The sequence below is a fragment of the Patiria miniata genome, unplaced genomic scaffold (assembly GCF_015706575.1).
Source record: "Patiria miniata isolate m_02_andy unplaced genomic scaffold, ASM1570657v1 HiC_scaffold_9, whole genome shotgun sequence".
Lineage (NCBI taxonomy): Eukaryota > Metazoa > Echinodermata > Asteroidea > Valvatida > Asterinidae > Patiria > Patiria miniata.
In genome coordinates, this window is record NW_024037076.1 from 14,536,351 (window position 1) to 14,561,368 (window position 25,018).

The 25,018-nt window shown below is 41.5% G+C and overlaps 1 protein-coding gene across 1 annotated transcript in view; it reads right to left on the reverse strand.

The window, feature by feature from the left end:
• The window catches only part of LOC119720045 (mucin-4-like), a 64,144-nt gene that overhangs the window by 1,832 nt on the left and 37,294 nt on the right, over positions 1-25,018 (reverse strand). Inside the window, exons 29-45 of the mRNA XM_038189555.1 lie at positions 24,344-24,469; positions 24,074-24,196; positions 20,301-20,419; positions 19,849-20,086; positions 19,638-19,751; positions 15,707-15,826; positions 13,496-13,615; positions 12,263-12,355; positions 10,379-10,471; positions 4,148-4,249; positions 3,140-3,277; positions 2,732-2,844; positions 2,151-2,364; positions 1,655-1,748; positions 884-981; positions 298-575; positions 103-180 (exon numbers count right to left, since the gene is read on the reverse strand). Of these exons, the coding sequence (XP_038045483.1) occupies positions 103-180; positions 298-575; positions 884-981; positions 1,655-1,748; positions 2,151-2,364; positions 2,732-2,844; positions 3,140-3,277; positions 4,148-4,249; positions 10,379-10,471; positions 12,263-12,355; positions 13,496-13,615; positions 15,707-15,826; positions 19,638-19,751; positions 19,849-20,086; positions 20,301-20,419; positions 24,074-24,196; positions 24,344-24,469 (2,261 nt within the window). The remainder of the gene's footprint in view (positions 1-102; positions 181-297; positions 576-883; positions 982-1,654; positions 1,749-2,150; positions 2,365-2,731; positions 2,845-3,139; positions 3,278-4,147; positions 4,250-10,378; positions 10,472-12,262; positions 12,356-13,495; positions 13,616-15,706; positions 15,827-19,637; positions 19,752-19,848; positions 20,087-20,300; positions 20,420-24,073; positions 24,197-24,343; positions 24,470-25,018) is intronic.

The window sequence follows — 25,018 nt, forward strand, 5'->3', positions numbered from 1 at the left end:
GAATTTTTATTTGAAAAAGAAAGAATACACCCATATCGAAGTACATTTTTTGACCTTTTCTGATAGTTTCTGACTCCAGTCAGATCTATTTGTTGAACTCACCCTTTCCTCATCACGGTACAGCCCCTCCATTCCAGTTACTACATATGGTCGAATGAAATCATTTCGTCTTGGCAAACCCTACAAAACACAGAAAATCAATATGACAAAAGTAAAAAGGAGAACGTAGCAAAAGGATAACAGACATAAGGTAGGGCAAGCCAAGAATGAATGTGAGTGTCACAATGATGTTAGTACCTGCTGTAAGTAAGGTGAACGGCTCATGACATTCATCAGTCGATTCATTCTGATCTCTTCATCTCTCAAGGAGGATGTACTGTAGCCATCCTCTGGATAGTAAGACAGAACATAGTTGACTCTTGGCCCGTCAGGCTTTTGCCATCCCCGATGGGAGTAGAGACCTGCTTCATAGCGACGTCGTATCAGAAGACACAAGCACAAAAGCAAACCCACTGCCATCAGCAGGAGGAATACGCAGGCCACAACGATGAGAATGATTGCAAGAGTTGACACACCTGCAATTAAAAATAAACAATTAACCCATGATCTGCTGTAGCTGATCCAAGTATAAATTAAAAAATAAATTTGTGATTTCATACAGCAAATATGAATAGTATTTATCCCTCTCATGCGATACCATGGACATATTAACTAAACACGTTAACATTATTTGACTCCCAAAGTGACTGAGTAATTTGAAAATAAGTGGTACTTTGCCCAGTTTTGATGGAGCAATTTGTATGTCATTAGCCTGAACTTGGGGTACTTGTGTCTACGCTTGAACACAGCAAGCTAGTATAGCTAGACATCTGGGATTCTTTACCTTCAGGACCTGGTGATTCTGTGGTGGTTTCGCTTGGAACGTCGGTTGGTACTGTAATAACCGTCTCGCAACGCTCACCAGTGAATGAAGTCCCGCACCTAAACAAAGGCAAAGACACTTCAGAAAAATGCATACTTCATCAACTCTAGCTCTGGCGTATTTTCCGTGTTATTAGTTACAGAGTAGTGACTGGTATTTATAGTTTTGCAGAGCTGATCATCCAGGGCAATGATTTCTTCTCTTGCCTACTTTTTCCACTGCCAATCTTGTTAGTAGTTGTAACTGTTGTCAATGAGTTGTCTCTGTCCCCAGCTGGCTGGTAATTCATATTTTCAGGAACGTCACCAGACAAATTTACATGACCCATTAATAATGACGATCCCTCAAAAATAAATTAATACATGAATAAGTACATCAATACAGTACAAAAATAAAATAATGCCTGGTGACCTGGCACTTGAAAAATGGAAAGAGGGAGTCTGGCTCTATCTAACACATGAAGACGTTGTTCAATGCGGACAGGACTGGACACCAACTGACACTTGGTGACGGTATTTAAGGTACCATATCTTTGTATACAGTTGTGACCATTGTTTAGGGCAAGAACGGCAACTATGATCTTTCAAACACTGTTGGGTTCACATAAAGCTAGGAGGTTTGAACAACCTGGTTGTATTGAGTTCAAAAATAAGATATGGCTTATTGTCTGGCATATTTACTTGTATTCATACAGAATTACTATGAATGCATGCACACAGTTTGCTACATTACCTGCAAGAGTAAGTGATCTGAGTCGGGTAATATCCCATCCTCACACATCTTCCACCATTCTGACAATAATTTGCTTCACAATCCGTCGTTGAAGCTGAAAAAAGGAGGGACACAGAAGATTGTTTTTTAATAGAAACTTGATATCCCGCGAGCCCCTCCAGTATGACCACTTTTCGGAAATAACTCATTATAACGTTTGTTTGAATAGTTAGCTGCGGAGTTACAGGGTATAAACTTATACATTTGTAGGTTGATTGATAAAACTACACTGCAGATTCCCAGAAGCTCTGATTATTACACTATCAGTCAGTTGTAATAGTGCCAGTTATTTAACTGGTATATGTGACATCCTCCTAGTGCGCTGAAGACAAAGGATTTGCCGTTCTCTTGTATGTAATAGGGTGATATAGTGACCCTCAAGTTGCTTCACTGATACTCATTATCTCTCAAGGCACACTTGCACAAAATCATAAAAAGGTTGTTGGGCAGGGCTTACCACTGACTGTAATGGTTAAAGGGTTGATGGGTACTGTTATACTATTATCTGTCAGTTCGTTGGTGCTTGAAAAGACTTGCAACACATCAGCTGTTGGCGGAGTGCCTGGGTATTGTAATACCATGGTAACCACTACACTTCCTGATTGGAGGGATATACCGTCGGCTGATACAACATCACTGGTGGCCGGGTCTGCCCTCAGTAGTATTAGGACCTGGCAAGATCATTCATAAATGACCAAGGTTAATTTTAACACAATGATAAACACATCAAGCACAAGGGTATACCATTTCAAGTCTCAAAGCATTTATAATATTACATGTAAACTGTCACTGTGAAATGAAAGTTATATGTCTTGGAAAAAAAAGAGTTTGTATCATAGACAGTTACCAAAAGAAAATCACAGGTTTGAGTGGATTGCAGGGCCTTCAAAATGCTTCAATTAAATAGTTAAGAGGGACGTTTATTAAATTATTTAAATGTTAAATTATTTGATATGATGCAACACTTAATACGAGTGGCTCTACGCTCTGGACTTGAACTATAAAAAATAAGGACACAATTTAAAAATGCCAACTTACTAGGCGTTCAAAAATAGCAACTTTGGCCTTGAAAGCGGAGGACCATGGATTGCTGAAAATACTACTGTAAATCTCGTTGGAGGCTTCAAACACAACTGTCACTGACTGCAGCTCTTGAAAATGAATAAACGAAAAGCATTTCAGTTATAAATAAACCACAACTGCTAAGCAAGAAAAGACACAAATATTAGAATTAGGCCTCGCCCTACACTATATACCTGTATATGCTCAAAACATTATAGCTCCTAATATCAATTTGCTGTTTGCACACTCTACTCGGGATTCAATTGGTCTTTGTAATAAATAATATATTTCAATACCTTATTTTGATATTTACAAATTTAACCATCTCAAATGGATGTGCTGGTAAAATTGCACCCATTGATGGGGTCGTACAGATTCACTTACGTTCACATGCGTTTGACACCATGAAAAATCCATCAAAAGTACGGCACTGGCACATGAAACCACTTGAAGCAGGTACACAGTACCGCCCAGTGGCACTATCTAAGCAAGAGTCAGTGGTGGTCAAACACACATTCTCATCTGAAAATATAAACCAACATTGAATATGAGTCATCTTAAATGTACCTAATTAATAATGAATCCAATTATACAAGGCACTGTACTTAACACCACCAACCTACTTGGGGGGGGGGGGGGGGGACTTGCCATATGACGCTAGGGGGTGCTGTTTAAACATTGCTTGGATGTGATCATATACACATGTATGCACATTCAATGCTAATTCTCCCCATAATACTGCTGCATTTATGCATGGGGGTAACTTCATTAGTGTTATGGAACAATCCTGTCAGTATAGATGTTGCATGTGTAAGGAAAGCTATCAAAACAACTGCGCTTATTTAGTTAAGTACCGTCATCATTGTGTGCTGAAATATTAATTAGTACGAGATTGTCTGGTGTTAGGTTGAGTACATCTAGCATATGCTAGTGACCACACAAAGCTGAGGGATCAATAGCTTGACGTGCAATACCGTTGCATTTAATCAGGTGACATTGTGTGGAGGTTTACGTCTGCGTGGTCTGTGGCCTGGGACCTGATCATGAAACGGGAACCGAGATCTCCCAGAACCCATCTTAAAGTGGAGCTTAGTGGCAAAAGAAGCAGCCTCAGCTCACACAAAATAATTAGTGGGTGCAACTTTGAGTTACATTTGGAGGTTTCCCTCGTGATATAAATGATTGATACCAACTTGGGTGCGAATATCTGTGTTTCTATGAAATAGGTAAAGTAACCTGACCAGTTTTGTATAAACCTAACAAGGTTACAGGCCTGATCTATAGTTATTGTAATAGTCTTGCAGTAAACCTCACGTGCCCATTCATTAATTATTGCTTGGTTTGTTTCATATGGGCAAACGGTAGAAGGAATGAACTAGTGATGACTCTTACTTTCACAAGTTGATCCGGAATGAGTCAGAGGGCAGACACACTCACAATACTCTCCGTCAAATGAACCTCCATTCATGCAGCTTGAAGCTGTCAGTGAACACTCTGGAATATCATATAAAGAAGATGCTTATTATTCAGGCAATTCAACAGACAGTCAACAAGTGGCTGCCCTGGGAAACCATTTGTGTCAATCTAATATCTGTTGTGCATTTTGTAGATTTCAATTTGAGAAAATAATCATGGATTACAGATAACAGAAAGTCACTTGACCACTTATTCTGACCTCATAATTTACACACTGTAGGCAATGCCCACGGTGATAAATTTTTTCTAGAGTGGGCAAAGCACTCCCCCCCCCCCTGAAATCTACAATGAAAAGCATATAGGCTGTTCCCCTGTTCAAACAAACACGTGTGTACTGCGCACGTCTGACAGAAATAAGCACCGCAATTACCACATGCTATACAACACAAGTTGAAGAAGGAATCTCATTTTTGTTGTGTAAACAAAATACTGTAATCATTTGAGTTTATGACGTTGAGAAATGAACTTCGTAAATTGCTACATGTTACCGGTACCTATCGCAGCCCTCGGGCTATCCCGGCCCGGCCCGGCGAACTATGATCAAAATTTTCCACGCATGCTGATTTGTTTCCCCGACGAATTCCGTCTGTGTCCGAGCATGCCCTGAGCACTAAAAACTTGCTTCGTGGCAATAATTGCTTATTAGTTTTGTTCTAAGAACAAACAGGTCCTTTTACTGTACTAAACTTAAAAAATCATAATTATCTTTAGCAACAAGCTGACAAATAGCTACCGAAAAAAAAATTACTTTTCGTTTTGCGAGTTTCATCAAATTCTCATTCTGTGGACGAATCCATTAATTTTGTAAAGGGATGCTCCACCCTCTTTTGGGAGATTTCATCGTTTTTCGTAAAAATTCTTTACGAAAAAAAATATAGTGCGATGATTAAGAACTGATTCTGAACGAGGGAAAGGTTTCTCACTCCATAAAGAATATTATTTGTAATTTTGAAAATAAAAATGCTGGTAAATTGTGCCGAGGAAAGCGCAGCCTTCACCGCAAATGGTTTGGTCCAAACAGGGCACGCTAGCTTTTCATTGAGAGAATTGCAGGTGCTCAGGTGCGTTCGATTTTTTCAAAGAGTATCGGCTCCGATATACCCTTTTGTATGCCTGGCTAGAACATCGCAAATAATGAAGATGAATGCCGAGACTTTTCAACACGGTTAATTCAATCATCCCTTTCATTACAAGCTTTAGCATTCCTAGCGCGATCAACAAATACTTGCTGAACTCTTCTGAAGTGACATTTGGGTTGGGTTCGGTTTGGTTCATAAGGCCAAGTTTGGCTATTTTTAGTTCGGTTCGGCAGTTCACCTGCAGCACTAGTTTTTTTGTTGTTTTTTTCCGGAGGGGGGGGGGGGCCACTCCCCCTTGTCCCAACCCTCTCCCGACACCCATGACGGTGATTCTGAAATTATTGGCTGCTATACGCCTTGGCAGTTTCAGTTTGCCCTGTAGCCTAATGTTTTGACCAATACACATCTTTAAACTTGGGCAGGGGGTGTGGCTTCCATAGCGAGCAGGTTTGCGGCATATTCAAAGCGTTTTTGTGTGTGTGTTGTGTTTTTCTCCCACGGTGCCCAGACCATACTATCTGTGCTCGTAGCATTTTTAAATTGGTCCGTGTGGGATTCTTGTCAACTGTTGCGACAAAGGTACGTTCTATAAAATCTGCAATAATATGGCCACTTTTGATCGTGAAATTTTGTGAAGTGGTCGATACTACAGAGCTAAAAGAGGACTTCCTAGACCTGCCAACCTGTATTCTTAATTCTCCAAAAGTTGTATTTTTCATAAAAGACAATATTTTTCAAAAATATGCATAGACAAGCTATATGAACAAGTAAATGTGGCTGCAATGCTCCATTTTTAATACATCTTAATTAAAGTTATAAAAACAAATGACCAGAGGTTTGCCTGCGCGTGGTAAACCCAATCAAACAATATGCATGAATATGGATATTGATCATATTCCTTATTCATAAACAAACTGCTTTAAAAACTATTAAAAGTAGTTCTACTTAAACTAAAGACTACACTAAACCCTAATGTTTGAAATAAATAAAAATTAATTAGCAAGTGAAACGCTCATAGGATAAGGACTTCCATTAGTATAATCTTAACTTATTCATGTGTTATCACATGTGGCCGCCAAGTGCCAGTTTCAATCATATTCACATGCACGAACCACACAGAAATCAGTATTGAATGTTAAAAAATACACAGCAATCAAACAGATTTTACAAAGACACATCAAAAAGAACTTGGCCTACCCAAAAAAGAAATCAATTTTCTTGCATTATATGCTTGCTGATTTTTCCAGTTAGGTTTGGGCCACCCACTTTAATAGCTCTTTGCGCATCATTGTGGATTTTTCAGATTTTTGTTTTCGTTTCAGAACGTAGTAATAAAGTTACTGTTAAAAAACGTTTGACAATTGCACACCATATGCACGCATGTTGTGACTATTATCAAAGCGTATTCTGTATCGTGCCTTTCGTGCGTGCACTGAAAAAGAGAAAGTCGGTTGACTGCACGTAAGATCCTCCGTACATACTCCTGCTGGTATGTGTGTGTACGAATACAGACATCTATTTTTGCGGCGGGGTGCCGCTGCTTAAGTATCGGCACACTCCCGAGCTGGACTGGTTCTAATTTATGATACCGGGTACATATGTACATGTACATCGTACAGTGGGAATCGTAAAATCAGTTTCAGTTCGTGCAGTACATCGTCTACTTGGCTGCATGCATGTATATGTGTGTACGTTGATTCAGCCGATTTTATCTAGCATATAATCTACTCTCGCAGCCGCTTTGAACTAGGATTTTTTCAGGCGTTTCAGAATGGTCAAAACCCGTATTTTATAGGGGGAAAATGTAGGGTCGTCTTTTCAACAAATTCCCGCATGGAAGACAGCAAAATTGTACTAGTTGGCAGGTCTGATTCCCAACTTTCGGCATGTGGTGTCCAGTTGATATTAGGCACCTAGTGCATGCAACAGAACAGCCTCAGTATCAATAAGGAACTGAAACGAAAACTAAAAGTTCCATTCTCAATTTCTTTGTAAAGAAGGCAAAAAATAAAGCTGACGAAACAGACAATGACATGCCCGTGGAAGTGGGTGAACAATCTGCTACATGCACCAGAGATAAAGGACCAGTCAGTAAGCCTGTTAAGGTGAGCGAATCATCAACCAGTAAATTTTGAAAAATTCAGAGAGGAAGGATGAAATGTTTCTACTTCCTCAGGGAAGTTTGATGATGTTGAACGCAACCTGAAGTTCAAACAGTCCTGGTTAGATCAATACAGATGGCTGGTGTACTCAAAGGCACAAAATGTTGGGGCTACTGTTTGCCATGCTTCCTTTTTGCTCGTCGACGGGGTGGGAGGGGATGCCAGTTTGGGGTGTTGATCAAACAACCATTTACTGATTTTCGGAAAGCCCTCGGTCATGACGAGATGCTACCTTGCCACGAAACGACAAAAGTATGTGGCCAGGCTTACGACACGACAGCGACAATGTCGTTAGACTGGAATGGTTTTCAAGGCCTGTTTCGCAGAGAGGTTCCTAATGCGCTATACACCCCATACAACAGTCACAAGTTAAACCTGGTAATTGCAAGCGCCTCCAAGCTACCTCAGATTCGAAATTGCATCAGTGCTGTCAACGAAGTGTATCTCTTCTTAAACACCTACCATAAATGGCAAGCTTTCTTTGAGAGAGTTATTGACTCTAAGTTGGCAGAGAAAACAAGGAAAAAGAGTCAGAGAAGCACCACAAACAACAGAAGTTAAAAGGCTTGTGTAAAACAAGATTGGTAGAGAGATTTGATGCAAATGAAAATTTCTTTAACCTTTCAACCGCAACAGTGACCACCTGTGACATCATTCTCCATCCTTAATGATGACGACGAGGAAATCTGCGCTTTGATCAGCGAAAACTGGTCTTGGGACGCCGTCACCAAATCCCGGGAGCAAGGCATCTTGGCAAGCTTCAAGGACTTCGTAACAGTTGTGTGTCTCGTCACACTCAAATACACTCTCCAGCCACTGCAAGAATTCACAACCAAACTGCAGAAGAAAGACTGAGATGTCTACAAGGCCTACAATTCAATTGATAGAGTAGTTTCCAACATGAAAACACCCGCCAAGACATCGACACCAGATATGATCTACGGTACATAGAAATACAAGTGATCACTCAGGTATTCGACGTGGATGAACGCGTGCCAAGAGCAAAGGGATCCAACATTCACCAAGCGACCCATCCACCAAGTGACCCATCCAGCGGACAGTCCCAAGGAATATTTCAAGCGGCGTTAGTGATTCCATTCACAGATGATGTGCTTACACAAGTGGGTGATCGCTTCCCTTCAAACAGTACATCAGTCCTCATCCCAAGTGTACTCATAAAGAAGCCGCTCAAAGCCAACAAAATAACTTGTTGCAATTAAAGCTCACCACTTATGAGCATGATGTCCAACGCTTTGGCAGCTTGTCAACTGACCTTCAAATTTGGCAAGGGCGATGGCTGAACAGTCAACCAACAAGCATTCCTGACTCACTGATAGTGGCGCTGAACTCTTGCTCACAAGACCTGTTCCCAAATCTGCATGTGTTGCTTAAGATTGCTTGTCCTTCCAGTAACAAGTTGTGAAGCTGAGAGGTCGTTTTCCGCAGTATGACGACACAAAGTGTGCTACGTTCAACAATGGGACAGGAGCGATTGTCAGCATTAGTTCTCATGAACATCAACTATATACAATCTCATAATTGACCCCAAATGTTCCTCAAGAAATGCCCATGGCAGCTGTTCTCGCAGTTAGAAATAAGTCTTCTCCCCTGTATCATCATACTACGTGCTGCGTGCATAAAGGTATTAGTGCATCAGTAACAATGTGCTGCATTACCTATGTGTCCACCTGTCCACAACAATCTGACATAAAAAATATCTGACGGGCCATGGCCCCCCCCCCCCCCCCCCGGCAAAAATACCTTGATCTGCCCCCTGCCTATTCGCACTTTAGTAGATATTTAAATTAAGTTGACCCCCACATCATAGGTCATTGTGGCCGACCACGCGCTGGCCGGCCTCAGACTATCCACTGTCTGCAATGATGTTGAGGCTGTGTTCAGATTACCTTGTTCCAACCATTTATAGCTGCGTTTTTAGTGCTACATTAATTTTAAAGTCCAAAGTTTCCCATTTTGTAAAATCAAAATTTCATTTTCTTAAAATTAAAAATTCCGTTTTCTTTGGGTTTCTTAAAAAAAACCCACCACGATCACACACAAGTTGACACAACACGGAAGTTTAGCTCTAGATGTCACCGCATGTACGCACGCAAGAGGTAGCCTGCTGGCCGCGGGGCATACAGAAAATTGTGCATAAATACATACACTTATATCCATGGCATACAATGGAACGGCATTCTGTGATTTATAATTCATGACGGACGGCTTGCCTGTACACCAATCCAAGACCACTGTGTATGCGGTGAGAGCAGAGTAGGCCCTTTAGCAGTTGTGATATAATGCGGGCGATGTGACAGCATTGGTTTCAAGACGTTCTTTGCAGTCATTCCGCATGGTGAATCGCATGATACCGTGCGTACGCAAGCTGCACAGACCGCGCACTGTGAAAGGTGTCGTGGAACCAAGACTAGCAATTTGCATTTTGACACGAACTCAGCTCATAACAGGTTCCCAAAGAAATACGAATCCCCGCAGTACTGCCATGTTACCAGTGATGCTGATGTCCTATCACGTTGTACATGTACATAATGTACATGCGTGCGTTTGGCACCGCTACGATGTGCATTTGGTAGGAAAGAATTGAAGACTGACACTACAAAAACTGTTTATTAGGATCCTTTTCAAGTTTGAATGTATCTTTTTTGGCAGATAATATAGAATTCCGTGTTGTCCTTTTTTTCCGTGAAATTCCGTTCGTTTTCCATATCGCGGAGGACTTCAGACTTTAATTAATTTCAAACAAGTAAACACAACGCTAAAGATTGGACAATGAAGAAAAAAACAAAACATCTGGGACGTTTAGACGGAACAACAAGTTATGTGGGCGAAGGAGCTGGCTCCATTATTCTGACAAATTTAAACTCAATGGCATAACTCGTCCTTACCTGTGCAATCCAGTCCGCGCCAGCTCTGAAGACATGAACACTCGCATGTCCCACTGTTTAGAACTCCGGCATTCTGACACATCAAGGAACATTCTAACAAACAGAGAAGATGGTCAATGGAAGGGGTGAATCCTAGGTCTGTGTACAGCATCTCATTCTACAATTGTTTACTACTGTGATGTGGGAAGTGGTGTTTGTAACATCCCGGGGGTTACAAACGCTAATCACATATCACAACAGTCAACAAATGATTTGTTTTATCGTGCCACTAAGTCAAACAGATAAAGGTTACCTTAACTCACCTAAAAAAATCACTTACATCACTGCAAGCTAGGTCAACTTTTGATTACTGTACGACGTCCTTCCAGAAATGCATGAGTGGTTGCAGTTCTCTGTTGCAAGATGAGTGGGCCCTAAACACGCACCCTTCACGAGCAAGGCAGTTTGTTATACAACGGTAATAGATTGTGATACTTTATTTGTCCATCATCAATCACGTGTCATTCCACCAACAAGCATGTACTGTGATGTAGGCTGCGCGCGTGAGTGATGGTCCCCAAGGGGTACATTACCCTTTTCTTTCCCGCTGCTGAAAATGTCGTGTCCACTGTGTTGTATTATATCTGTGTGTCCTCCGGTATGAGGTTGTAGCTACATTGGTACTATGTAAATCGATGCATGTTTTTACGAGATGTACCATGGGGGACAGTACGTGAAGCAATATTTCTGCTATGACGGCCATTGTTGTTTACATCGTTCGTCACTGTTTGTCTGCTTTTTTTAACAGTGCAAATTTCGCCGTTATTTTACAGTAATAATGTTGGCAGATGACAACAGGTTGCCTCCTATTTGAGAAGAGGTTTCTCTCTCGTTCCAAAGACAAGATCAGAAATTGGATTTTTGAACAGGACAGTATCAGGACGAAGAAAAATAAGGAAAATTCTGCGCAAAAAGTTTGCCAATTCTGTACCGTAACGGGAAGAGACCCACACCGTTTCAGACGTTAGTAATCTAGTACCGTGGTATAACAAAACAATTGTTTCCTGCTGTGACGGGGTCCATGTTTTTTTTTTTACACCTTTGGGGACAAATGGCACCCTCGGCAGATAAATGGAATTACAGTATCCCAGACATGATATAACAAAGATGTTTCTTTATGTCTCCATTTGAGTCAAGTGCAGTGATGGCGCCAGACTTTACATTTTTATATATATACACATATTTTTTTTGGGGGGGGGGGGGCGGGGGCAGGCAAGCGGCAGGCAGAGGGGGCAAAGAAGTATGACGGGGGCAGTCAAAATAATATCTAATTCGCAATAGCTAAGGCACAAGTAATGCAATAGTAGGTGTAAATAAAACAAACACTATCATATCACAGTGACTAATGGGCCAACTGAACCAACACTTCCATCTCCACAGTCAACTATAGTTCTATTAGGAACAGCGAAGGAAATATACAGAAATAATCTCTATGTAGACAAATTGGGGGGGGGGGGGGGGGGGGGGGGCAAGAGAAAACCTGGGGGGGCAAGAGAAAAACTGGGGGGGGGGGGCAAATGCTCCCCCTCCCCTGTAGCACCCCCATTGACAGTGTGATAGGCTGAGCTCAATAGTGAGTGACGATAGGGCCCAGCAGGAGCTTGTTTACCAAAACTCTGGCTGATCAGTGAATTAGACCATAGAGCAAGGATTAGACAAATGAAATCCGACGAAAAGCTTCATACGTCAACAAATTTGAGGTGAGATTGATATGTACTTCACGATGTACTGCACTGTAATTTCACAATGAAACTACAAAATTGAAAGTACTTCTCTTTAGAAAATAGTCCATTCGTTGCTTTGTGGATGTACCTGCCCACTGATGTCATTGGAAATGCTTCTTACCTGTGCACGTGCTTCCACTCCATGGTTGAATGCATACACACTCACAGGTATTTGTATCTCTCGTGCCGCCATTCATGCAGTTGAGTGAACATTCTAGATAAGGATAAATCAATTGAAAAATGATTGCCGACATACCCACGGCACTACAATCAACGGTTGACATGAGAAAATTGTTATTATAACATCCTTTGTATGTAAATAATGTGTAGCAGATGAGCCGTACAAAAAAGTGATCAACGATTAATTTTTCTTCTTGAAACATGCATATTTTAGGGTTGTGGTTAAGTTAAAATGGTCTCAATCATTTGTCGTTTAGTCTTAAGTGAAGTTTAAGTGATGAACTGTTCAATTGAACTTGCAAAGGTATTCCTTTGTCAGTGTTTATTCATGAATCGTCTCATGTTGACACAGGCCTATAACCTTATGCTCAATAATATTACTGACTGTAGATTTCACCTTGTGACTGATGATTCTATAATATGACTGACTTTGATGGACTTGAATACAACTACTAAAATTGTTTGCACATGATTGTTTGTATACCGGTACTTGAAACATGAACACTTCCCGAATGTTTAAAATAATTGTACTACAGCATTTAAGTGCCACACAGTGCACTATTATTCATAAGTCATGAATACCTAAGACAGTTACCCATTCCCATTGGTCAAGAGCCCGTCACGTGGCCAGTCTTAAACTGATGATAAAGACATGGCTGGCTGCATGGTCTTAAACACTTTTCTAGTGTCACATGAAATTTGGACTCCTATGAAATTCAGTGCCTTTTATCGTCTTATTGGTTGAACGTTCACAATCCTCACACAGGCATGCGCAATACTACCAGTGATTAGTCAGTATTTCATAGTCCTAACTTCACAACGCAATCACCACAGTTGAATGGAGTTGTTTACGTCTTACTCGCGAGCTTGAACACTCCATCATATAGCTAGAGGGGTGTTTCGAAAAATATGAAGTAAAATTGTTGAACTAAACCTTTGGAAACGTTTAATTTTTGACTTTTGGACCGAAAAATGTTGATTTTTTTTTACTGTAAAGGTATTTATGAATGGGACTTTCGGCTTGGGTAATTATCAGTATCCAGACTCCAACCTGTCTCAAACATAGTGTTTAACACTTCCCAAGCACACATATTCCCTTAGTATACCACCCACAGGAATTATGACAAGACCGACACCACTGAATGACAGCAACATATCTGATCTGATTCCTTACCATTTTCACAGTTTTCACCTAAGAATCCAGCCGGGCACATGCAGGTGTATCCTCTGGTGTTTGATAACATATTGATACAAGTTGCTCCGTTAGTACAGTCATTGCCCAGATCACAAGGCACTGGAAGGCAATGAACAAAAACACAATCAGAAAAACATATGTCTCCACGGTTTCATGTACTTTAATTTTGAATTTAATTTGAATGGACAGTGTTTAGTATTAGGCCCCGTGGATTAATTCCGATTTGCGTGCGCCCCCGTGCGCACGCGTGCGCACGCGTGCGCATGCAGGCAAGCTCGAACAAAGGAGATTTTGAACCCACTGGCCCGCATCGGCACGCATCGGCACGCATTGGCACGGACTTGCACGCAGTGGCACGCAAACGGGCTCAGTGCCAGGCGGTACAACATTACAAACAAACCGCAGAAATGCACAATAGACATCGTCTTGGACTTTAGCCATTGTGTCCCTTAATCCGCTCATTAGTTGGCTGTAAACACTTGGCAGGGCCAAGCATGACTCATCTACTCTGGTGGTACCAATAATTACACGCGTTCCAAAAAGACAGGAAATTTAACGAAATGATAAAAGTGCCCAGGAAAGGACAGGAAATGCCCCAAACATTACCGCGTGAGCCGGTACTTTCATTTAAAACACCGTGTAGAATTAAAATCTACTTGAAAAATCGAACTGTCTTTATCATAACTTTATAAATAAAAATGGTACGGACTGGTACACTCGTACCCAGAACTAAGTGCAGACTTTTATTGAAACAGTGGTATCAAAAGAAATTATTAAAAGCTTGCCGCACCTTGCCGCAAAGAATTTAGGTCGGGGTGCAGAAGCGAAATGAGAGAATTTTGTAAACGGCGAGACGCAGCCAGACTGGTCTACAACCGCATGGTATTGTACGCTGATGGAAGTGGTGTCAGACTTACATGTAGTCTGGCTGGCGGTATTTAACAGTAATAACGCGTGCACGCATGTTCCGTGTTGTGTGGAGCGGGATCGGCCATTGCCAGACGTTGTCTGACACGCGGTGGTGGTTTTTATAAACAGGGATAATGCGTGGACACATATTCCGTGTGCTGCGTTGTGCTGGGCGGGATCGGAACTATACTTTTGGTAGATTGAGTGGCGGGGTATTCTGCAATTGTGCCAAAAACAATCAGGGCTGCGTGGAAATCGGGGCGGGAGGTGATAAACACCGGATTAACTAAATGGCCGGAAAGATTCCTATATCTGGTAATCATTTGTCACCCTGTGCACAAACCCTACGGGACTGCAGGTCTGATCGCCATTGCAACAAAAAAATCAACTTGACTCTCAATGGGCGCGGCCCCAATTATGAGGCCTATTACTTTATCAACATATCATGACGATACGTACGTGCAGGCCTATGATTGATGTACAGCAGTGCTTATCATGACTTTTGATCGGAGGACTATAAAGTTGAATGATGAAAATGAACTTGATGATGTGTATTCTTTCTCTTTCAATAATTGGTGTTTAACTTGAATAATGGAGTGGAACTTTCTTAAAAATGCAGATTAATATAAATTAAGAATAATGACATAAATAAAGCAGTCTTTCAACTGACGTTCATATTTACAGTAAGAACGTTCGGTGTCTTTCAATTAAAACCGAAGCTCTCAACGAAAAATAAAAAGAAATATAATATGTCCGGAGCTCAATCAAACGACGCAAAAAAAGCTATGAAAATAGCCTAGCCTTACGTACGTAAAGTGTAGTACATGTAATGTCACGTATCATAAAAGAGTAATCCAGACACCATGCATTGTGGCACTGCCATGCACCAACGTCTTTTATGTCATTGGAACTCCAGCCCTTTCATCGCAAACCTTTCATTATTTATCACAACCTCTTTGTCTGGTGCCGCCTTGGCCGGCTACCCAATTTCTTTTGTCAGCGTTAATCTAGGGATTAGTGTAGCAACCCTTGCCTGTGCTCAATAGCCCGCATAAGCACGCAATGGCACGCAGTTGCCCACAACGGCACGCAACGGCACGCAACGGCACGCAGGGGCCTATGCAATTGCGGGCAGACCCGTGCAGCACGGGGTGGCACGCATGAGCACGCGTGCGCTCGCAGGCGCACGCGTGCGCACGGGGGCGCACGCAAATCGGAATTAATCCACGGGGCCTTATATCCTAGCAACTTGAGAGTAAAGAGCCGAAAGAAATACTTTACCCATAGTTTGACACTGGGATCCAGTGTACCCTTGGGCACATGTGCACGTATAGCCAGTGATTGTTGTGGAATTAAGACGACATGTTCCGCCATTCATACAAGGATTATTGCCGCATGGTCCTGTGGAAAAACACACACATAGGAAGTTTGAAAAGCACCACGGCTGAAAAGCAGGCCAAGATTATCCAATAGGCACGTACAGTAACTGTGCCTATAGCTAGGGCTTATGAAAAATTTGCACATTTCTCCAGTTTTATTCCAAACAAATGAAATATATGCCGCTATAGGGCTGAGGCAGAGGCATTGGCAAGCACCCTCCATAATAAGGACTTGTCATTCAATAGGACTGGCAGGTTTGCCATTTGCACATCAGGATTTTCACATATGAGTTTTGTGTATGTTTTCCATGGTCTTTATTGTTGTGCGTGCTTCTTGGGTGTTGATGGAGAGAACCTTAGCCTTGACCAAGGCTATCAACTTGTTCCCATACGAGCTTGTTCCCGCCACACGACGCGCGCTGCGACACACTATAGTTGTACTATACCGTTAGCCTCAACGACCCTTGCGTGTGCTTTGTGTGCATGTACGTACACCTCTCACACAATTCCGCAAACAGCCGTACAGTAAGTCGAGGTGGAAGATAGCCTTGACGCATGATGCGTCATATATTACACGATATCCAATCAAAGCCCGTAAACTTTGACCCGCAATATACATATTCATGAGCCTGCAAATTACTGTATACACCACGTATGTTCACTCAAAAATAAATGTCCAGGTATTTCAATCCCATTTTAAACCATTTCTCCAGTTTTATTCCAAACAAATGAAATATATGCCGCTATTTGAATGAACACTTGTTCAAAATGATGATACTATTTGCAATGTATTGCGAATTGGACAGTTCAAGACAGCTATATCCGCCGACGTTTATTGTCAGTGCAACAGTGTACATTATCACGCCGCTACCCATACCTACCCGTGACATTCTGACAGCGAATGTAAGGAACAGGTACATCGTCGGACCCAGGTCAAATCGTACCCATTTAATCGGATGCAGGTTAACTCGTATCTATGAGTCATATCGCACTCGTATGAATTAACTGCAAGAAACGAGCTATTGACTTTGGGATGGAAATATATGCTACATATGCCTCATACGTACGGCATGTATTTTAACGCGTACGTACGAATTGTATGTCATACCTACGGCATACATACAACATATAAGTCGTAGGTATAACATATAAATTGTACCTATATATGTCGTATGACATACATTTAGTCATGCATATGAGTTACAATACATATGTTGTACGTACGTACGAGATACAAGTCGTACTCACAAGATATGTCGTAAGTACGACATACAAATCAAGTCGAATGTACGAGTTAAAATTCATATGTTGTACATACGAGATATTAAGTCGCACTTATACGACAAAGTCGTATGCGACATATATCGATACCCTGTCGACTTGACATATAAGATCGTACGCATGACATATATGTCGTACCAGCACCTGTCGACATTATGTCATATGTTTGATATGTCATACCCTGTCGACATATATTATGTCATACCCTGTCGATATATATTAGTCGTACTCTGTCGACATAAATATGTCGTACCCTGTCGATATATTAGTCGTACATACGACATAACTTATAAGTCGTTCATACAAGTCTTATGGAATAAGTTAGCTGATGGAGAGATAATTTTTTTCCCATATCCCCTTGACAGCTTAGTAGAAATACCCCCCAAAAGTCAGCGGTAGATATACTCAATAGTGTGAGCGCTTTTTTTTTGCCGCTGACCGAGAGCGCAGCGTGTCTCACCACATAGCGCAAGCCCGGCTGGTGCCTGCAGTGGACGGCCCTGACGTGGTCTCTGTGCATGGTGACATCGTTTTTGCCTGCGTAAGTTTTGTACCGTTCGCCGTTTTTTGAAGGTCTAATTTTTCATCCTTTTCATTTCATTTTCGACCCAAACTATATGAGTAACTTTATAAATACTATTCTACTATTATTTAAGATTTTAAGGGGGTGTTTTACAATAATTATTGTTACCACAGGTGGTCTGGTTTATAAACCTTTGGTCGTATTATGCAATTTAATAAATATTCATTTTTTTGTCAGCCGTTATCCAATGAGAGAAGACTATTTACCATAGCGCATACTAATTATCATATTGAGCATACACGGTTGCGTCAAGGCTATCCTCCGCCTCGACTTGCTGTACGGCTGTTTGCGGAATTGTGTGAGAGGTGTACGTACATGCACACAAAGCACACGCAAGGGTCGTTGAGGCTAACGGTATAGTACAACTATAGTGTGTCGCAGCGCACGCCGTGTGGCGGGAACAAGCTCGTATGGGAACAAGCTGATAGCCTTGGTCAAGGCTAAGAGAACCTTGGTTTTTTTCATATTTATAGCCAGTCCCACAGATGATGCAGTATCAGCCATATGGTTGCTAATCCAATTGCGTACTTAGATGCTATAACGAAGCAGTGAAATTCATGCACCCCCAAAAACATGGCATTTTGAACGATGTGTTTCTCAGAAAATATGCTCGGTATGATTGAAATGTTACATTCTAACTGAAGAAGAAATTCTAAACTTCATGTCGGTGAAAAAATCGCTGTCATCGATGCCGAAACCGCAATACTGGTTACTGTCAAAGCTGACCTTCGGCAACAGCACACAATGATGGCGGGCATATTAGCATATTCATGAGCATCACTCGGTGTGACATGGTGTGGGTCTCGGTATCGACCAATGGAAGCCGGCAAAAAGGGGGATATTTGTTAATTAACAACTCGTGAAGGAGGCTTTAATCCAATTGTTTACTGCACACCATAATGGATAGGAACCTCATTAATATTCGTGAGGCTTGAAAAGATTGATAGATATTGCGTACGCCAGTGTAACAATTTTCAAAATTGCACGTACCTATTTTTCCAATTTCAACAAAAAGTAATGAACATATCATAACGACTTTTAGCACATACTTGGATTATTATAGGGGAAACAAGTCCTGAAAGTTGCATGAAGATACAGTATTCCAAACTGGAGAAATTAATTTTCAAAGATTTCACCCGCCAATGTAACAATGTCTGTGTACATGTAGTTTCATTCAAAATAAAGTGTAACGTAACCTTTAGAAATCGCCCTTCGCAACCACATGGCTGGTATATACTATACATTCTCTAGTAATTCTCTAGTTACATCATTGCTAATCAAGGCAATGTCGTCTGCAAATGCAAGGTCTGTGATTTCCTCTATTGGGTAGCATCTACTTCTCTGCTCTAGACCAGCTGTTGCTATTGATTTTCCCATGAATAGTTGATAGTCCAGTATTATGATGATTGTGTATGGAGCTAATGTATCCCCCCAGGCATGCAACTGGGTGTATTAAACTAAAACAAGAGGAAATTCCAAGTTTTACAAGTCTTTATATAGTGTTTTTAAAGTTTAAATGGCATAAGTGAGAAGTGAAAAACAAGGAAATCAGCTGATCCGAGGCCGCATGCCTGTGCAGAACACCAGCCTTGATGTCAAAGAACTCGGTCTCTGCATCAGGTGGGATAACGGTTGTTGTTGTGTCATCATATATGACAACAGCCGTTTAGAGCAGCCAGTTTGTCCTGGCTAGGCTTTGTACAGCTTAGCATCCACATGAACTTGGTACTGGTGCCTAGGGTGAAGTAGGCCGATGAAATACTGGTGCCTAGGGCCTATGGAACACTTAATTCGGCCATTCTGAAAAGTCATGCTCATGTGAAACATAATCACTTTTTGATGTCTGATTTTATGTTTTCATGCAACATTCCCCCTTTTACATTTCTTTCAACAGTTATCATCATTAGGCCTATGTGATAAAGTCTGTTTATAAATCCTGTTGACATTCACATGTCTCTAGAATTCTTACCAATTTCACAGTTTTGTCCACTGTAGCCCAAACGACAACTGCATGTATATCCATCAGATACTGTGTTGTCTTCAGCACAAGTTCCTCCATTGGTACACGGCAAGGCCTTACATTCTGCAACAAAAGCACGATCATCAAAGAATAGAACGATTTGTGCCATGTACAATTTGATGTACTGCTTTACTTAGGCAAAATGGTCATTTGCACTTACTGGGATCTCCGATGATGAATGTTGATCTGACCAGCCTATGGTTTGGGGCCAACTGACCCCCACTGCCCCCTGTCAACTGGCTTAGAAAGGCCTGGATGATGGTTTGTTCTGGTTGGGAACTTTCAAGATTGATAACAAATCTCAACAAAGCTGTAGAATCAGTAAGGAGTGATATCTCAGATATGACCACATCCCCAAAGGAACTGGACAGTGTGGAATCCTGGAATGCTGTTTCAATCTAAAAAGAGAGAGTCAATATTGTTTTCATTACTTACATACTAACGGTGGTTACAATCATATCTATCTGGTAAGTTATTGAAACTTGTAGGGCTTACAACCATATAAATTATGTTCAGTAAGGCTACATTAAGATACGCTGAAGTGCAATGCAAGCTCAATGTTCAATTTCAGCAAATAGCGGTACAATTTCCTGGTTGCCGTGACAAACTTACCGACTGTTTCAACTCAGATCGATAAACTACATAGTCTCTATCAAGATCAAAGCCAGCCCCACCAATGACAAGGTTGCTGATAATATCAAAGACTGCAGACGCATTGTACGAGAAACCCTCTGTCAGATAAAAAAAAATAACAATCATTTGTTGAATAAGGTACAGTGTATGGATTCAAATCCGTTTTGTTTATTGGGGTTGACAATCGAGGCAGTGATATCTCAGATATTTGAATATCTGGCATAAGAGCCTAAATCAACCTATCCATGCACTGCCTACTAATATTGTGCAAACCCGACCCGAAACCAAAACCGACGCGATCCGAAACCGACTTCGGGTCGGGTCGGGTCAGTTTGTCCATCGTTTCAGTCGGTTTCGGTTTTGCATTTACATTTTCAGGTCAGGTCAGGTCGGTTTAGCCATCTTAAAAAAAAAAAAAATGAAATAAACCGAAAAAAAACCCCGAAACAGTTGAGACATTCAGGTGATGCAATATTATCAGTCACTGTGACAGCCCATTGTGGTGTGGCCAATGTGTGAACTATCAAACTCCCATGGTATTTATTTCCCCAGTCGAATCGTGACTGACACTGGAATAAATACATTGTAACAGTTTTCATGATACCGCGATGTTGGGGATACCACGTGTTTGTTCAATAAGCAGTGTTACTCTCGATGGTTTACATGCATGCTACCTATGATCTGCGTTTTGAATTCCTGTATTTAAAACAAAATTCATCAATCTTGATACTTCAGTTTGACATCTATAGCTGCTGGCCCTCTTTGTTCCCAAGAGATATTGTAATTATGGAAGGCAACAAGAGATCGTCGGAAAAAACAGAGGAAAAAGGTGGAACCTCTGAAACTAAACACACAAGACATTCACGAAAGCGGACGTAAATCGCCACCTAATGCGTGAAGAAATGGAATTAGTTCACCCAGTCGGCAAAAAGGCTGCAATTTGGAAGAAATTTGGACATCCCAGGGTGGTGGAATTAGATGATGTTCTCACATACTTTGCCGTTTACTATGAATGCAAAGCTGTGCATCGATATGACTCGAAAATGGATACCTCGAAGTTGATTTCCCATAAATGTTCCACGGCATCCTCAGGTCATGGACATGGGACACTTCATGGTTTCTTTAAACCCAGATCGGCAGCCTCCACGCAAAACTTGCTTCCTTCTTCGGAGACAACAAGACTGAGTGAAGCCGCTATTTCTTGTTGTGCAACTGGCATGCGACCGCTGAGTATTTTTGAAGGTAAGGGCAACTAGGGTTCTGCCATTATTTGGTGGAAATTGCTTCGATCAAGTGCAGTTTTGATGTCAAGAGTGAGTTGGCCCATCGCACTACACTATCACGCACTCATCTGGCGAATGTTTACAATCAGCTCCATGATGAAATAATCCAAGAACTAAAATCGTGTTGATGGAATAGCTCACACTACTGATCTCTGGAGGGAAAAGAAAACCGGCGTAAACTACATCTCTCTAGCCTGCATTTACATATCAAGTGTATACGTTATGAGAAAAATCATCTGGAAAACAGAGGAATTTTCTGACAAGAAGACAGCTGTAAATGTCCGCCAGTGGTACATGTACACCTCAGCAATATCAAAATTTAAGGAAGGCTGTGAACATTTTGTTGTATCAGACAATGCCTCGAATATGGCTGCGTCATTCCGAAGTTTGAATGCCATAGGCTGCGTGGCACACTGTATTAATCTGGTTGTGCAGGCTATGATGAGTTCTAATGATGCTCCAGATGACAAGTCACTCTTCACTGCTGCGAAGGCTATCACAACACATGTGAAGAGAGCATCACTTCAAACCAAACTGACAACCAAACTGATGCAAAGTGAACCAACATGTTGGAATTCAACCCTCGCCATTCTGAGATCTGTCCGCAAAGTGTGGAACGAACTCTCTGAGTCAATGGTCAACAGAAATGAGGCCGAGCATCTAAGTGGTATGAGTGCTGCCAAGTTGGATGATGCTATCCAATTTCTGCAACCATTCAGAGATGCCTCCGACCAGCTAGAAGCAGACAGGTCTCCCACAATCCACCCTGTATTCTTTCAATACACACAACTCGCAAAACATCTGCAGCACAATGATGGAGACTCCAGCCTGATCCAGAGCATGAAGACAATTGGTCGAGTGGCCATTTCAGACAAATGGAAAAAGCGCTTGATGGACATCCACTTTGCAGCCTTGCTGTTGGATCCTCGGGCCAAGAACAGTCCAGCATTGAGCGAAGACCAACAACAAGCTGGTAAATGTTATCTACGTGATTTACTGGCCAAAGTGTTTCCACTACCTGATGAAAGAGCTGACACATCACCGCCCAGCAATGATGATGATGACGACGAGGATTTCTTTGGGCCAAAGGATGTATCAGCCCATGAAACAGATGAGCCGGATCGCTACCTTTTCGAACCATCGCAGGCCAATGTTCGATCACCAACTGAAGTACTGGACTACTGGAAACAGAAATCCACATCTCACCCAGTGCTTTCCCACGTAGCCAGAATTGCCTTCTCAATACCAGCATCCTCTGCCACTTCAGAGAGATGTTTCTCTGATGCGGGATTCACTATCAACATCCGACGTACCCGCCTCAAGCCAAGCACTATTGACAAACTGCTCTTCATTCGCTCAGCAAGTTGCCTGCCACCGTTTGAAGACGATGAAGGCTATAGGCTATTGTTTGTGTCTTATCCAACAATAACCAGTCCAAGAATTTCAGCCTTACTTTATTTACTAAAACAAAATAACTTTCTTTACGATTCAATATGTTCCAGAATCTCACAAGTTTAATTTTGCAGAATGTTCGCAATTCAACAAGAATGTACATGTACATGCATGGTTTGATTTTATGCTAATATAAGTGTAAAGTACCAGTTCTGTCAAGTAGACTTTTAGATCCGTGATTAAAAGTCATTCATTCATTTGATTTTATATGTCTTTCTTTGAATCTTCATTAGGATTACTCACTCATTGCTACTTGCTATGTTGTAAAAGAAACAAACTGTCAGTTTTGCCAGTGGTTTTTCCCAATTCAGTTTAGTGCTGGTCCGGTTTGTTCTAAGTTGCATACAAAGGTTGATGAGGTGAAAAGGATGAGCAATTTTCAAGAAATATATTGTTGAAATCGAGATGAATTTCCAAAAACGGCTCGAAAAGAGACAAGCTCTCGATATGCCCGCAATCTGCGGCATCAACCCACTGAGTATGAGAGAGAGAAACGGCGATTTTGCAAAAGAATTCATGCTACGTGGGTAAGGGCAGGAACAAAAAGTTATCACTTTGTTCAAGCCAGATAGTTGGTTTTGTTTGGGTCAGCTCGGGTCGGTTTTACGTGTTTTTTTTTGTCGGGTTGGGTCGGGTCGGTTTGAGGGAGTTAAGATCGGTTTCGGTTCAGATTCGGTTTATATCTCTAATGTTGCGGGTCAGTTTGGCCTGGTCAACCCGACCCGATGCACATCATTACTGCCTACCCACACAGTTTTTTTTCACATAATGGTCATGATAGTGCTTTACATGGGCCAATGAATTTGCCTCAAGTCTATTCAGACTATATAAGTCAAACAGACTATATAAGCAAGCTTGCTCAACGTATCCATAAGCAAGGTATCATTGAAGCCTCCATACTCAAACACTTGCACTTCATGCCCATTATTAACAACACCGTTTGAAAATATGTCCATGGAATCAATCAAAAGTGGTGTCATATCAAATTAAAAATAATACTTGCTAGCTAGACCATACCTTGACACATTGAGTTTTGTAGGTAGTATCCAATGACACATGGACAATCATGGGTTCCTGGTAGATTAACGCATTCTGAGTTGGCTCTTGATGCACATGGTGTTTCCTCGCATTCATTAACATCTGTCAAACAGAAAGTATTTATTGTGAAAGAATTACACAACCTCTGTGGAAAGATCTCAATTTTTGTACCAAGAAGAATTGGCCAAATGTGAACTGCTCTGATGTCAGTGGTTAGTGCATTTAATGACTGATTATTGATTGCCTTACCCACACACTGATCCATGTTCTTCTCGTATCCAGTCAGGCATTCGCATGTGAAGCTACCATTGATGTTGGCACATTCAGAGACCGATGGATTGCATGAATCCAGACTCAAAGCGCACTCATTAATGTCTGAAAATTAAAAAAAATTAACATTAAAGTTATACAGAAAAAAAGAGGATCACAAAAATTTCAATTAATACTATCAGTCATGGTATTATCGCAAACTGAAACGATACTGATACTCCACCAACGATACCGAGACTCCACTGCAAAGCCTAAAATCTTATACTATCAATCAAGTAATAGGAAAGGTACCTTTTTGGGGCTTAAATTACAGAGATTGCATCAGGACACCGTCACAGTGCTTTTACCGACTGGCATTGTTGAGGCCCTCTCGTGACCATGCTTGGTCACATGACAGGACGCGGTTGTACACCTGGGCCAGCTCATTACCCTCCATCTCTGTTCATATGGAGCGGTGCCTGCAGATTTCTACTGCCTCACAAATTTTGCGTTTCAAGAGGTTGTCCTCCCTGACGATGATCTTAACATTGTGTCCTGGGGTGAACATATGTTCACCAACTGCTGTCAGGGGAGCTGACCTACATGTGGCATGTTCTCTGCAACAGGCCAGCAGAGTCTGAGCTGTTTCATCACACAATATTCTATGTTCTTGAG